General features: G+C 37.9%; 1 protein-coding gene across 1 annotated transcript in view; it reads right to left on the minus strand.

Annotated features, from left to right (window-relative positions):
* The window catches only part of LOC308691033 (transmembrane protein 132C), a gene marked incomplete at both ends in the record, with an annotated part of 249915 nt that overhangs the window by 37773 nt on the left and 195767 nt on the right, over positions 1–16375 (minus strand). Inside the window, one exon of the mRNA XM_081365884.1 lies at positions 2398–2541. Coding sequence (XP_081222010.1) covers positions 2398–2541 — 144 coding nt within the window. The remainder of the gene's footprint in view (positions 1–2397; positions 2542–16375) is intronic.

The following is a 16375-nucleotide window of genomic DNA, read 5'->3' on the forward strand; positions in this document are numbered from 1 at the left end:
GGAGGATCCTGGATCTGGGTGGATTGGGAGAAACGGCGAAGTGTTGTTTTCCACTAACGTGGAGACAACTCTCTTTCTTCAGCCTGCCAGTGGCGTGACTCCAGGGCCGACGCGCTATGCCATCACAAGGCATAGTCATACATGTTTGTATGACTGTACAAACATGTATGTGTTGACGCAAGTCATGCTGACAATGAGGTCAATCATCTCCTCCGTAAAAAACAGATTGAACACGGAATCCATGTTCTGGACCCTTGCGAAGGCATAGCGCGTCGGCCCTGGAGTCACGCCACTGGCAGGCTGAAGAAAGAGAGTTGTCTCCACGTTAGTGGAAAACAACACTTCGCCGTTTCTCCCAATCCACCCAGATCCAGGATCCTCCGAATCCTCCTCGCCTTCAGTGGAAGCTAGAGAGGATGATGAGGGTGCCACATCCAAATCAGGATCTGACTCTCCTGAGTCTGTGGTGTCAGAGGGAGAAGACGAAACATCCTGCAGCTCGCTGGAGGGGTCAGGCTGCATAATCATCTCTAAAACTTCACTACAAGTCAAGCCCTTTCTCATGTTGCTTGCTGCTCTTCTCACCATCAAATGACCAGCAGGCTTGCATGCACGCGTTTAAATCCACTTGCTTTGTTTTTGTTTAGTCTGCATTTCTCACCATCAAAAGGCAGCAGGTGCATAAATACACTTACTTTGTTTTTGTTTACTCCATGCAGTTCTGAGAGCTGAGGTGCATATTTTGATTTTCTCAGACGCATCAAGGTGAGTACACACACACACACACACACACACACACACACACACACACACACACACACTTTATTATGCTGTTATACTCCATATAACTCCATGTAAAAGCCAGAAACTAAGCTTTTTTTGGCACAGGCCTATCTAAAGGGTTAATGGTGCCACACGGTTATCAACAGTAAAAATTACAAATTTTACCTCTTCCCAACAGGGAAAACCACCAACAATCAAAAATGCATGATTATATGGTGTCATGGCTTTGCAATCAAAAAATGTGGTTATAATGGAAGTCAATGGGGCAAAAACAGCCACGAACAGTAAATGAGGGAGAAAAAGTTAAAATCTGATGCTGCACAAAAACTAACAATGCATCAAAACCAATGTTGTTTCTAATCTTTGACATGTCCAAGACTGTGATAAAAGGTAAAAAAAAATCCAGTCCACAATCACATTTTATATTGAAAATGAGTCATTTTGTGTGTGTTTTTTTCCCAAATCAGTGACATCATTTACAAATTTGGCAATTAAAGAGTTAAAATCCTGAATTTTTTTAAACATTTAGTATTTTTGAGCAGGACTGAGGTTGATTAATAGATTTATGCAAAAAAAATTGAAAAAAATATTTATCTGATAAATTTTTACAGCAGTTTAAAGTAGTGGCTGTTTTCAGCCACAAACATAACGAAAGGGTAGTAAATTTGCCCACAGTGTACTGTTGAGTTTTTGAAAAATTTCAAAGCATTTTCCCAAAATATGTGTCAAAATAAGATTTGTCACCAAAAATCATTCCATTTGCTGAAACACAGAAAAAGTTATGGCCAAATTTAGACTAAAAAATACCCCATAGTGGATGAAAACATCCCCAACAGCACATAAGGGTTAACCGCTAGAGGGCCTAAAGTTACATAGTGTATACCTTTAAATAAATGTACTTTAAAAAACTCAAAAAAAAAAAAACCTTACATTACACACTAGACATTTGGCTAATTTTCAACAGAGAAACTTTTAAATTAAAAATTAAATCTATGAAACACGTCCAGTTGGGACCAGATAAACCCAAAACCACAAGTCCAGTAAAATGACCAGTGTGCACTGTAAACATCTTCAGCAATAATTACTTGCTGAATTGAATAAGAATAACCAGACAGGTTGAATTGAATAAACAGACGGGTATGACGTGGCTGGCTTGTTTATCTTTTAAGGTGTTTCTTCCTGTTACATCAGAATTTTTCATCCTTATAATTCCTTCGTTCTTTTTTGGGGGGGTTCTGCTACCTTTCATGTCTTCATTTGCATCGGCTCAGTCATTTCATGTGATGTGACACATCTCGCGTTTGTCTTCCAGACAATTATTCAGTTCTGGAAATGTCTTTTTTTGTGTATGTGTGCATTTCTGAGAGTGTAACTCAAACCCAATAAAAAGAATAACTTTGCGGAGGGAAAAATGCCTTTCACAGGCACCCGCTGTTTTTCTTGTCCGTTCATCTCCTCTTTGCCACCAGTCTGGGCTTCCCTGAGTCACCCTGGAGCCTGTCTCTTGATGAAATCTATCGACAATGCAAGGCCCCACCTGTCTAAACTTTTGATGGAGAGCGGGGGGGCAGAGGATGAAGAAGGTAACACAAAATAAAGCAGGTGAGCTCTCACCTTGAGGACGTCCTCATCTGTGGAGATGCAGGTCAAGGGGTCATCCACCTCTCTCACCGTTCCGTCCTGTTCCACAGAAACAACCTTTACCGGCATGGCAACGCGCCGTCCAGTCAGAATTGCTGTGTTCAGGATCTCTGTGTCCTATATGAAAGAGATATTTGCTGTTTAATTTCTATATAAACTTAAATTAATCCCATTATATATATATATTTTTAAATATTAGAATATATTTATATAAAATTTGAAATACATTTGAAACTTTCCCAAATCAATTTTTGGGAACTTTTCAGCCCTGTCTTTTTACTCTCCTAATAAAATGATGGATGGAATACAGCTGAAATCCACCACAAACACAGATAAATTGATTTGAAAATAACAATCTGAAATAAATTGAGGTGCAGGGAAAGGCAAGTCTCTCTAATGTAAAGCTGATGCCTGCTGGCACTGTGATGTTTCATATCTCACGATTGCTCGGCTTTGACAAAGATTAATTATCATATTCTCAATTATGCAATCATTTCATCACATTCAGAGAGGGTTAATGGGTCTTCATGTGGGTTTGGGTCTCTCTGAATTCATCTCCTCAAGTATTTACCGCATAAATATTTAGCATGAGAACACATTCCTCTCAGGAGAAAACACTCCTTTATTGGAGAGAAAAGAAAGCGCGAGAGACAGAAAATGAGAGCGAGAGCTCGGAGGAAGCCTGGTCGTGGCCATAATTGACATTTTAACATTATGAAAAGGCTGGTAATTACGCTGAGAGGAGAGGTCAGTTATCGCAGTATCCATAGCGATAATGAGTCATTACAACGCCATCCAGAGAGAGAAGCTCAAAACCTCCACTAGACATACAAAGAGAAAGAGGGCAGGAGAGATTGGAAATATAAAATAAGAGCTGCACTAAGTAAACTTTGCTTCATTTTTTTTTTTTTTTGCTACATAATAACGCACAGTTTGAAAGTCTTATAAGGACTATAAAGAATAGTTGTTGGTAATTAATATGGTTGATAGTTCTGTTGGTTCTGTTTAGTTTAACATATGCTATTCTGTTAAATTACAGCATATGTTTTGTGTTTCTCATTTACAGTACTAAACAAATGTGCAATATACAAGACCAAATTTACTAGCTCTGCAAGTATCTAGGTGAATGCCTTTAAAAAACGCCTTTCATATATTGAATCTAGTCTCTTTGCCACATTTGCATCGTATTATACAATGTATTAAACATGAAACACAAATTGAATAGTAAAATAAATATACACTATTCAAAAGTTTGAGGTCAGTATGATTTTTTTAAATAAATTAATATTTTCATTCAGTAATGATGCATTAAATTGATCACAAGTGACAGTAAAAATGCTGTTCTTTTGAAATTTCTATTCATCAAAGAATCCTGAAAAAAATCATCACAGTTTCCACAAAAAATTAAGCAGCACAACCATTTTCAACATTGATATGGGCAATTTCTGAAGGACATTTCTGATGTGACACTAAAGATTGGAGTAATGATGCTGAAAATTCAGCTTTGCCATCACAATAATAAATACCTTTTGAAATGTATTAAAATAGAAACATTAAAATTGTAAACATTTTGATTTTTGATCAAACAAATGTAGCCTTGGTGAGCGCAAGAGACTTCTTTCAAAAACATAAAAAATCCCAAAACCTTTTAACAGTGTATATACTGTATAAAGATGCAAATAATTTTTCAAAATATCCAATCAGATTTTTCATGTTTAATATACTGTATACAATATATTGCATAAGAAAAATCGGTTGGAGATTTCAGAGTTTACTCTGAATGTGTGTCAGAGTAGAAAGAACTTGATTCGATGTGAGGCACACAAACATCTGTTTGAAACAATTTAGTTAACTGGCTACTTTCAGTGGAAGGTGATAGTAAACAGTAAACAGTTCACTGCAAATCTATAAGCCTAATTTACATAAAAAGTGGGCATGTTTATGCTAAAAAGAACTGATTTAACTGAAAGTCCCATGCTGCATCTTAAAACCGGGTTAAACTGGACTGCAGCTGGTTAGTGAAGAAATTGAAATTTTTGCACTGATATATCACTGGTGACAAGTGCATTCGCGCCAATCATTCATAAATAAATACAGAATACTACTTGTAATTGTATTAAACTCTGTCAGATGTTTAGTCTTATATGGCTTATGCATTAAATGTGCATTAAAATCAGGCAGGTAGAAACCTCACCGATCTTCTACTCACACATGTGGGGCCAGGAGTGTATCACAACTACAGCTACTGACAGAATGAGAGAATGAGAAAACAACTGTGTGTGTGTGTGTGTGTGTGTGTGTGTGTGTGTGTGTGTGTGTGTGTGTGTGTGTGTGTGTGTGTGTGTGTGTGTGTGTGTGTGTGTGTGTGTGTGTGTGTGTGTGTGTGTGTGTGTGTGTGTGTTTAGAAGAGGAATGGGAATGAGAGAAAAACAAAGGAGGAGACAATACAACAGAGGAGGAAAAATCTACCTGTCTTTAACATGAGCAGTTTTTCATCTGGCGTCCTGACAGATAAACATGATGAATGAATGAAGGCTATAGGTTCATATCTACTTTATTCCACTTAGCTACATATACAGCTAAAAAATACTACTAAAAATATGTGCTATGACACACCAGTAAAAATAAAAACAATGCAGGCCAACCTACTAGCCAAACAACCACACAGCTCAACGAAAAAAAGAAAAAAAAATTGTATGATGACATTAATAACAAGCCACAAAAAAAAAAAAAAAAAAAAACTGGAAGTAGCGCTACTCTCTGAGTCTCTTGGCATGAATGAGCTGCTTCCACATAAAAAGACACACAAACACAAACACTGCATACAAACACACACTCTTGCACGCCTCTTCATATTCAAGAGATCCAGCTGCAGTTCTCTCATGCAACCAGACTGAATAAATCATAATTGAGATCCATTACGTCACATTCCTAATCTCTTTATAACCATTCAACTAATGAATTTCACACTCCTCAAGTGGAGGAGAAGAGAATGAGGTAGCTTGTACTTTACAGGTGTCAGCGTGCATTATAAATCGTCTCTGTCAAATGGGAAGCGTAGCAGCGGAATGCGAGCTCGGTCAGACAAAGGGATGGATAATGCTCTTTGACTGGTCACCTGTCTGGGCCGAATGCATTTTATAAGTGCTTGGGACAGAGATGACTGATTGGATATGCGTAGCACAAGAATACCTCTTAGAGAGGAATGACAAAGATTAGTGCATAAACAACATGTGTTTGTGTTTTTATGGGGGTGGGTGTCACTTTACTTTATTGTTCAGGCTGAGTATAGGTGATGGCATGATACAGATTGTGATACAATTGATTCCCTACAGTTGTTCACGCAAAAGTGAAACTAATACAGACTAGCATAGCGGCATAAGAAAACAATGGCAATTTATCAATATTTTATTGTATAAGCAGTATATATACTGTTCCTTCACCAGGATTGCTTGTATCCACACAGCTTTTCCCTTTCCCTCTTCTATAAAGCACAACAGTCGGGTTCCAAAATGAATAATCCCATTCCTTTTCTCCATAGACCTGAGCTATGGAGAATCAGTTCTTTTTATTTCAATTATGCTTAAAAGTAGAATTCCAGGTGAAAAACTACATTAATCATGATTCAGCAGAGAAATCTCCACCAATCAGAGAATTGTGACAAATTGTGCCAAAATAACACTTTAGCGCCCATCCACTCCCATGAAACACTGCAAATGACGTAGAGTTAGTTTTCCTATGCTCTCAAACTTCTTAAATATTTGTGTGCATTTAATACAATAAACATAAAAAATGTGTTATATAATAAACATCTTTAAATCAATAGTTTTATATTCCTCCATTGTTTTTAAATTTGCGATATACAAATACCTTTTTGGTTTAAGTCAATGTTTGTAATGTTGTGATTCACCTTATAGCTGGTTGGTTTGGTTCATGGCTTATAACTCTTAAACAAAGACTTTTTTAAAAATATATGTAGTTCCAGAACCAAAGCCGCTGAGAAAGTTGGAGGGCACTGTTGCACTCTACTGATCAGACAAAAAGGTGGTCCCGCCTTTGCACTCATTGGTTGAGCCAGATGTTGGCAAATGGTACAGCCCAACAAACAGTAATACTTTGATTTTGCCAGTGTCACTGTAAAAAAAAAAATGTACAGACTCTGGGAAATCAGTCAACGAAGTACTTACTTATTGTTATTGTTTACTCTGCACATTAAACCTGGATTGGAATAAGGTTTAAGCATTAGTATACAGTTGTGTTTTGCATGGTCTGATAAAATTTTAATGCAATAAAAACGAAGATGAATTAAAAAATACAAGTCAAATTTAGTTCTGTTATCATCCTCTAGGGGTCAGTCACTTCAGGTTAAGTACTGTGAATGAGTAATGGTGATACCTTGCTATTGACTCAACCAGTAGGGAAAAAATCCATCCATTTAGCTCCATTCACCACTGACTGGGTTATTAGATCTAATAAAATATTACAGATTCTTTTTCCCACAATCAATACACAAACGTTATTTTCTTATATACCCCAAACACTGAAAGAGAGTCCATTTCAAAGTTCATTAGATTGCATTCACACACATGAAGAAACACAAAAAGCGGCATTACAAATCCTCAAGATATCAATACATCTGAAAACTGTCTCTTTGTAGAATGAAAAATACATTTGAATAAATGCAAGCCAGCAGTAATACAGGATGATGTGTAAATGTGCAGACATCTGTGAGAGGATGTATTTTTCTCTCTCTATTGCATAACCTGGCATATGCGATGATACTTGTTTTTTCAGTTTGGCTTGGTGTGTGTGAGTGGGTTGTAACGGAGGGACTAGCAACTGAAACTGGGGGATTTTATTTCCAAATGTGCCAGCCCCTGTGGGCTTGGCAAATCTGGCTTATTTATTTTGGTGTTTTTTTTTTTTTTTTCTGGTGAGATTTTAGTGAAATAACTGCGGCATATTCAGTTCCATGTTTACACCTCTGTGCTGACAATTTACCAACAATTTACCCATTTTCTAACTCCACATAAACTTGTTGTAAGAAGCAACACAGTCATAACTGGCTGTAGCATACTTTATAACAAGATACACCAAACCCGGCCAAGGAGATAACATCTAATTAATCTAAACTCAATTTGCAGATTCCTCCAGTAATTTGGCAGACTGTTCCAAAAACACAGACATCAAAAAAGAACTGGAAACTGAAAAACTATTTACTATTCCTTATATATTAATGAAAATCTCCATCAAAACAAACAGTAAGCTAATTAGGTTAGTCATTTCTTGGTACTTTTCTAGCCAAGATTAGAATGTAAATGTAAATTATAATTTTACATTTATGCATCTGTCAGATGCTTCTATCCAAAGCTAAAAAAATTGCCAGTGTGTGCTCCCTAGGATTTAAAGTCCCCATGAAACCAAAATTGACCCTATTTACTTTGTTAGCGCATATTACTAGTCTTGTGGTGAACAATTAATCCGTGCAAGAAAATATAAAAAAAAAAAATTTTTTACCATGGTAATCTTTAATCAAAATCTGAAAATGCCCCTCCCCTCTGCATTGGAGGACCTTCTCTGATGACGTAGGTTTGAGGAATTGGTTTGGGCAACGCTTAACCACTCCCCTCAAACCGTTAGTCTGTTATGAGCGAGAGATAGAGAGGAGGAGCGCTAGAGTAAAACCCTGCCCTCTGTTCAATATTCCGTTTCACTGGGAAATACGTCACAGCACTGGAGAAAAGTCGTTTGCAACTTCCGGTTCACGGGGACTTTAAGCCACAGGAACACATTTTGACCAAGGAAAAGAAATCTACTATAGATTATACAATAGATTTAAATGAATTGCAGCACATTGCACATACAATGCACATTAATGAATTGCATTTCATTATTTCAGTTCAGGAAAACATTGCAACTATTATTTTATTAAGCTCTGAGGTAAGGCTGGGTGATAAACTATATAATTTGAGATCGAGATAAAATGTATGTTAACAAGGATGATAAGCTCTGGACATTTTTACTCGATATTGATTAAAGCGGGGCTCAGTAACTTCGGGATTTCTTCGCTGTATTCTCGCTTTTTGCTCGCAGGTTTCTCTCTAGAGCTCCCCCCACAGCTTCGGAATAGATATTTGTCAACACTGTTGTAAAAACTCGTAGGCGATTCTCGGACACCAGAGGCTAGTAGATCAACGACATCAAAGCAGATGGGACATTCTTTAAAACGTCTTCTTCATTCGGGTTCGGACAGCGTGAGGGAGCGCAATAATGACAGCATTTTAGCAGATTTCTTTTGGCCGTAAAGCAATTGTTTACATCGCGAGACCTGATATCACGCAAGACTTCCTGACGCGGCGGGCCAAAGTTGCAAGTGCGTATTTTCCGCTCACGGGCACCAGGGGGGTGCGAAACGACCACCATTCAACCCGAAATAAGTAATGTAACCATTCCAATGACTCCGAAGCTGTTCAGTTAAGGTAAAAAAGTTACTTAGTTCACCTTTAATCTAACAGCCAAATATAAGCGACAACAGCCAGTCAGTGCATGTTTCTAATAAGTGATTTCTGTGTGTCTCTACGTAAAAGATCGTCTGATACACAAACTCACACCAATGTGACGCACATGGTGTTTTCAACGTCTCCCATCTCAATACAGCATATGAGGACATGATCACATGAATTTCATCTCCAGAGTTGCTTTGAGAGTCACCTCACAAGATTTTCAACGTTTCTTTTGAGAAAAACTACCATCAAAAACACACTGAAAATGAAAGCTTTAGCTTATTACCCCCACATCTAACCAATCATGTGCTAATACTTGCAGTATAAAAGACTGGTACTTACACATGTCTGAGTTCGCAGATGCTGACGCTGCCAATTACCTCCATCCTCCCCACCACCACCAGGATGGTCCCTTCCCCTCTATCCTCCCCACCACCACCAGGATGGTCCCTTCCCCTCTATCCTCCCCACCACCACCAGGATGGTCCCTTCCCATACCTCCCGGGGGTCCCCTTCAGGCAGGAAATGCAGTTTCCGTTACCCTCGGATTGCGCGCTATGGACGGGGCCTACGCCAAAGAACTTTATAAATATTTGCTTGCTGGGCTGTTAATAAATATATGCTTTGTTATATAATTCTATCTCCCAAGTCTTTCTGGTAGAACTGAAATTAACGGAAAGATCTTCACGACAACCCGTCAAAATAAAAAGTTCGGTTTAACTTTAAGAAATGATGACAGAAATATATCACTACTATATACTTAAAGGTAATTGTCAAAGTAATTATAATGTGATTATTTAAGGAATATCTTACAAACAAGATATTTTTACATCCATGTATTACATTTATACAGTTCTGTTGTGCAGAATCTTATTTGACTTAAAATAAAAATGTTTTGTTGTAAATTAATTGTTATATTTAAATTTGATTACATTTTAAAAGCTTGTTAAAATTGTTAAAGTTTATATAAATTTGCATTAAATCATAAAACACAGAGTCATTTTGGCTATATCTCCCAGCCCTACTCTGAGGCATCTGTTAAGTAAAAACTTCATCGAGCCCATTCAACTTTCCTTTTTTTTTTTTTTTATCAAGCAGAGAGATTTACTGACATCAATTTTGGTCTGTTTCTAACATAACACAATTGAAAAAATGATCATTTTCATTTTTGGCTTAACTCCTCTACATCATTGCTAACTTGAAAATGTGAAATTCATTGCTTTAGTTTTTCAGGTTATTAACTGAATCCTCACTTATATACAAACAGATGGCAGTGAGATAAAGATATAACCCGCCGACTTCGTCCACTCTGCACCAATATATTTAAATAGCAACATTTATAAACAAACTGAAAATAAACTGACATTTTAAGTGTCATTACTTGTGCTTTTCTCTTCATCAGCAATACAGAAAAAAATAAATATGAAGCTGAACTTCATGTCTTCCGCCCACCAGTCTGCTGTGGGAATTGTGCCATTAAAAGGGCTAGTGTTCATGCAACTGCCCGTTGTGAATTCATGAGAAAAGAGTAGGGGCAATAATTACTATGCAGCTGTCAAGTTCTGGGCCAATTTAAGTATCCTACTGTGCGTCTTATGCTAATTTCTGCTCTCTTGCCCCCAGGCCCAATCACATTGCTATCCTTAAGCCCATTTCCTGTTTTCCCCCTTTGCCTTGATATCCAATTTTCCGTGAGCTCCTCCTGCCATAACGGCAGCTATGGCGCACGAGCCCATATATATCACAAAGCGTTAAGAGAAGAGAGGTGTCCGTGGGCACAGTGGTGATTTATGGGTCGTGTTTCCTCCCCTAAATAGAGGCTGGATGGAGGATTGGATCAGATGGGCATTGGGCGACGAACGCAAAAGCTATAAAACTGAGAATGTCTGTGTACAGAGGCTAAAGTTTCTCCACTGTAAATAACAAACCATCAATCAGATGCCTTTAGCACAGAGACATGTGATATTGGACGATGGATAGCAAATTTTGTAATAATTGGTTACAGTGAACGAAAGGGTTGTGATCTGTGTCTTATTAATGAACCTCTGAGCTGAGAAATGTAAATTATTTTGAGCCAAATCGTGATTATAATTGCCAAGAAGAGACATATGATTAAAGATATGATTAAAAATATCATTGTGAAAGTGATAAGCAAATTTGATAGTGGATGTGGTATGTCTTCCAGTCTCCGTGCTCTGCCCAATTACTCTGACAACCACAAATGATCTCACCACACAGGCTGTGGTTTAGGACGCATTGAACCGAAACCCTCAAACAACAGGATCCGTCACTATAGTCCAAAGAGCAGCCTTCTCCAGGGCCTGACCAAAGCCCAATCAATAAAGCATCAGAAGGACCATAAGCCTGCATCATTCAACTAATCCAAGTAGATTCCCCACCGCAGAGCTGTATCTGTGCCACATCGGGACAGAACAAGTAGCACAAGGTGGGACAGACCATGAAAGCAGAGCAGAATTTGACAAGAGAATCTATCAAACTCTGAACTGACTGAGAATTAGAATGAGCATCACTGTGATTCTTGTGTACAATGATATTAACTAGAATGTTATCACTACCATTCAAAGGTTTGTAGAGAGCACCTAAAGCAGGGGTTCTCAAATCTGGCCCTCAAGATCCATTTCTACCAGAAAGACTCGGGAGAATAAATACTGTAACAATTAACATTTATTAACAGCCCAACAAGCAATCAAGTTCTTTGGCGTAGGCCCCGTCCGTAGCTTGCAATCCGAGGGTCCGGATCTGCATATACTGCCTGAAGACGAAGGCAGGGGCGCAGCCGACCCCCTGCAAGGTATAGGAAGGGACCATCCTGGTGGTGGTGGGGTGGATGGAGGGAAGAGACCATCCTGGTGGTGTTGGAAAGGATGGAGGGAATACTCATCTTGGTGGTGGTGGGGAGGATGGAGGTGAATTGAAGCGTCAGCATCTGCGAACTCAGACTTGTGTAAGTACCAATCTTTTATACCGCAAGAATATTAATTTGATTGGATATATGAGAAGGTAATAAGTGACGTAACAATTGAGTCTTCCCGGCAGAACTTATGCTAGAGCTTCATTTTCCTTCAGAGTTTAGCTTCAACCATGATCAAACTCACCTGCCTATATCTTTATAGTGCTGTGTTCGAAATAAGCCACTATACCCTCATTCACTATTTCCTACATTACTCCACTTATATAGTTCACTTGAAGGAGTGAATGAAATCGAGTGAGTGAATTCGGACACTGAGTGCACCGGAAAGGCTGCCGTTTTTGTAAAATTTGTGCTTGCTGTTTAATAATCATTTGAAACTTTTGCCTGGAACACACCAAGCCGAAGCCGACGAACTAGCGCTGATGAAAGCCGACTGTGTTGTCGCCTCGCGTCGGGGTAAAAAGCTGCACTTGAACACACCGAGAGAACTACAGCCGACTGTCAGCTAGAATGCACATTCTGCGCCTGCGTGTAAATGAGACAACTCTATTTCTGCAGATATTTTCGTCTATATTTGTCATTCAAAAAGGGAAACTGATGCTGCAGGCTGTAGATACAAAAACCATAGACAAAGCATTGCATGCTTACCGTTTTGAATATCAATCCTGCTAAACACTTTCTTTATTCCACTCCGCTGGTGTTAATATTGAAATATTCGCCAAGGAACATTCAGGTAAGATGACGTAACATTAGAACAGTCTTCTATCTGTACAGTTTTGACTTCTTTGCTTGCTATTTTGCTATTATTCTCGTGCACTGACTCGTTCACTACGATGAACAGCCAATCGGAGTTCCCTCTTTCACCGACGGCCCGACGCCGATTCAACATGTTGAATGAGGACCAATTTCTGCCGACAGGGCGGAACACACTGAGAAAATTTAGTCGGCCAATGCACAAAAACTGCCCGACGGCCGACCGTTGGCTTGTTCCAGGTGTGTTCCCGGCTTTAGCAAACTGGCAGCTCCAGTAGTAATGAAAATATTTATCTGGAGCTGTCATGGAAACTAGCATGTATAAACTAAACAATTTTATAATCAGGAATTTATGCCTGTATGGTATTACGCAGAAGCCACATTGGACCAGCGGTTTGGAAAATGGATGGATGGATGATAAAAAAAGGATGGATGTTGAAAATGGATGGATGGATGTTTCAGCTGCAGGCGCCATCTTCTGGTGAGACACAGGATTTAATTTAGGACGACCATCGCAGTGCATTATGGGTATTCTCTAGCCGTTGAGCATACACCGGCTGTACACTCGTAATTGCAGTCCATTGTGGATTAAATGAGTGCCCTCGATAATGTCCACTATGGTTTCGGACACCACTAAAAAATGGCTGTCCCCTCAAATAGTGCCATGGGCGATTTTGGAAACAGCCTAGTAGTCCTGAAGACCTTGATTAGCTTTTTCAGGTGTGTTTAATTAGGGTTGGTGCTAAACTCTGCAAGAAAAGTGGAATGCCAGGAAAGTTGAGGGCCAGAGTTGAGAATCTCTGTCCTAAAGGGACATGGTGATGTAAAAATATATGAAAGGGGAGGAGATTTATGTCAATAATTTTGCATTCTCTTATAAATGTTTTACATTCCACCAAGAAACTTTTGCGAGAGAACGCAAAAAGTTTTGTAAGCAAAAGCAAAGTTTCTCAGGGGAGCGCAAATGTTTTGTGAGTGAAGGCAATGAGATTTTAATCTATAATCTATGAGATTTTAACTACACTTTCTTAGAAAAGAAGAAGCTGCATAGTTTAAAATGTCATACCCAGAGAGCACATGTAGTTTAATAGTGAGGGTTTGGAAAAATAGTGATGCTTACCATAGAAAGCACTACTAACTAAAGATCAATATGGATTTAACAGGACACTGCATAAAGTGCTGTAGTCTCATTTACACAGCATTACTTCAGCGGATGGAGAGCATGTGCACTAAAAATAGAACTCAATTAAGGCACATTAACACTTTAGGAATTATCAATACATGCCTCTAATTATTTCATGGTGTCATGTCTGGGTGATTCCAATGCCAGACCATTCGATCTGGTGCAATTTGGGTTTGGGGGATTATTGACGTTCAGAGAACTGGAACAGGAAGGTGTGAATGCCACTCTGGTAAGGCAGGTTGGCACTGAAAAAGGTCATAGTTAATGTCAGCATAATAACAATGACAAGTCATTTTGTTGCTTTGTAAGAGAAACTATCCAATTATCCGTAACTTTAAACTTAGAAGCTAAAACTCGAGAGAGAGAAAAAAAAAAAAGAGAAAAAAACAGACTCCCAAGGGGAGGTGGCAGTGTCACCTGATCCCCCACAATGCACTGTGTCTAAGTACATCACTGCTGGCTGTCATTATCAGCGCCATGCACCTGCTATAAATGCAATGGCTTTCATCTTGTATTTAATACAAAGCTAAACAGCCATAAAATCATCTAGCCGCACACTTCACCTCCAAGGCCTCGATGGCAGCTCGTAACTGACCATAATTAAGCTTTGAAATACAAGCTTGTAAAAGTGATCACACTAGTGAAATGTGCAGGTCACAGCAGAAAACAATTAACTCACATACTGATCTCACCCTTAAAGAAACTGAATAATTACAACAACAATCTAAACGCACAAGCAAGTCAGCAGACCACGAGCCAAAAATCAGACTAATACGGTGGGCCATCAACACTAAAGCACAAGGCATCAAGCAAAACAAACAATAAACATGAAAAATTAAGCATAATGTCTGGACAAACAAGTGGGAGGAGCTGCATGTGGTCATCGGCATAAAACTAAACACACTTCTGACAGCTGTAAGCACACTTCAAGTTAACCTCTAATTAGCAGATTCATTACATTTCTCCTCCTGTATCACATAGCTCACTTGAGCATGTCAAAATCCAATTAGGAGATGTCTTTCATAGCCATTGTATGCGTCTGCATTCCCGTCTCACAATTTCAAAGGCTTATTGTTGACAAGCGAAGCCGCTAAGTCCTATGTCCCACATTTCTGTGGTTCAGTTGATTTCCTGTATGTGCTAATCAGTGTTGGGCAAATGTTAGCTACTGTTACATAAAAAAAGAAACTAATTATGGTGTATGGAAAGAAATGTGACTTCTGCGTTACTGTTAGCTGCCTGAAGCTCTCTCTTTCTGAATGGCAGTCTAACACAGTGTTGGTCTTCCCGACTTTGTTGGCACATAATAACAATATCTCTTATAGAAACAAAGCAACATTTCAACAAACGTTTAGGTCTTTATCGGGCAAAATCTTTGTAGCCAGCTTCATTACATTCACATTCATTATTTTAATAAATGTAATACGACATCAACCCTTGTTATTTTGTGATTCTTTGTCTGCTACACAATCGTTCAAAAGTTTGAGGTCAGTTAGATTTCTTTCTTAGAATAAAGTTAATACTTTTATTCAGCAAGGACACATAAAATTGGTAATAGTAAAGACATTTAAAAAGTTACAAAGTACATCTATTTCAAACAAATGCTGTTCTTTTGAACTTTCTATTCATCAAAGAACATCAACATTAATACTACTACTACTACTAATAATAATAATAATAAATAGTTATTGACCCCCAAATCAGTGTTAGCTTGATTTCTGAAGGATCATGTGACACCGGAGACTGGAGTATTAACTGTTGATATTTTACCATCCCTTTACAATCACAGAAATTAATTACATTTTAAAGTATAATAAAATAGAAAAACATTATTTTAAATTGTAATAATATTTCACAAAATTACAGTTTTTACTGTAATTTTATTTTAAAAGTCCATCCTTGGTAAGCATACAAAAAAAAAAAAACTTACTGACCCAAATTGTTTGAACGTATACTTTATAAAAAGAATAATATATTTATTATTATATTTTATAATAAATACAAACATAAATAGTATACAGTTTGTCATATGATGTACACACAATATAAAAGTACATCAAATGCACAACAAACACAGGACAACAAAATATTAAAATTCAAGGTAAAATAAAGTATTATTACTATTATTATTAAATAAATTCAATTATTATTAATAATAATAATAATAATAATAATAATAATAATAATAATAATAATAATTTTATTTTCAAAAAGTTCATTCTAAAAAGTAATGTGATTTTGTAAGACTGGAGGTAATTCAGGTGAGTTGAACAGCTGATGCTGCCAAACTAAAAATCATTTCAAATTTTAACAGGTGGCACAGCAGGGAGACACTGAGCATCAATATTTCACACTGTCTAACATTCACTTTTCATCTAACAAGCGTGGACCCTTGACACACACACACACACACACACACACACACACACACACACACACACACACACACACACACACACACCGCAATCAAAATACACTTCTAGCACAATCTCACTCTTCTTCTAAATACGTATTATCATTGATCAAACTGAAATGCGTATATACAAACATTTTAAACATAATTAACCTCTAAACCCCATC

This window comes from Scardinius erythrophthalmus (assembly GCF_964197995.2).
Source record: "Scardinius erythrophthalmus genome assembly, chromosome: 5".
Taxonomy (NCBI): Eukaryota; Metazoa; Chordata; class Actinopteri; order Cypriniformes; family Leuciscidae; genus Scardinius; species Scardinius erythrophthalmus.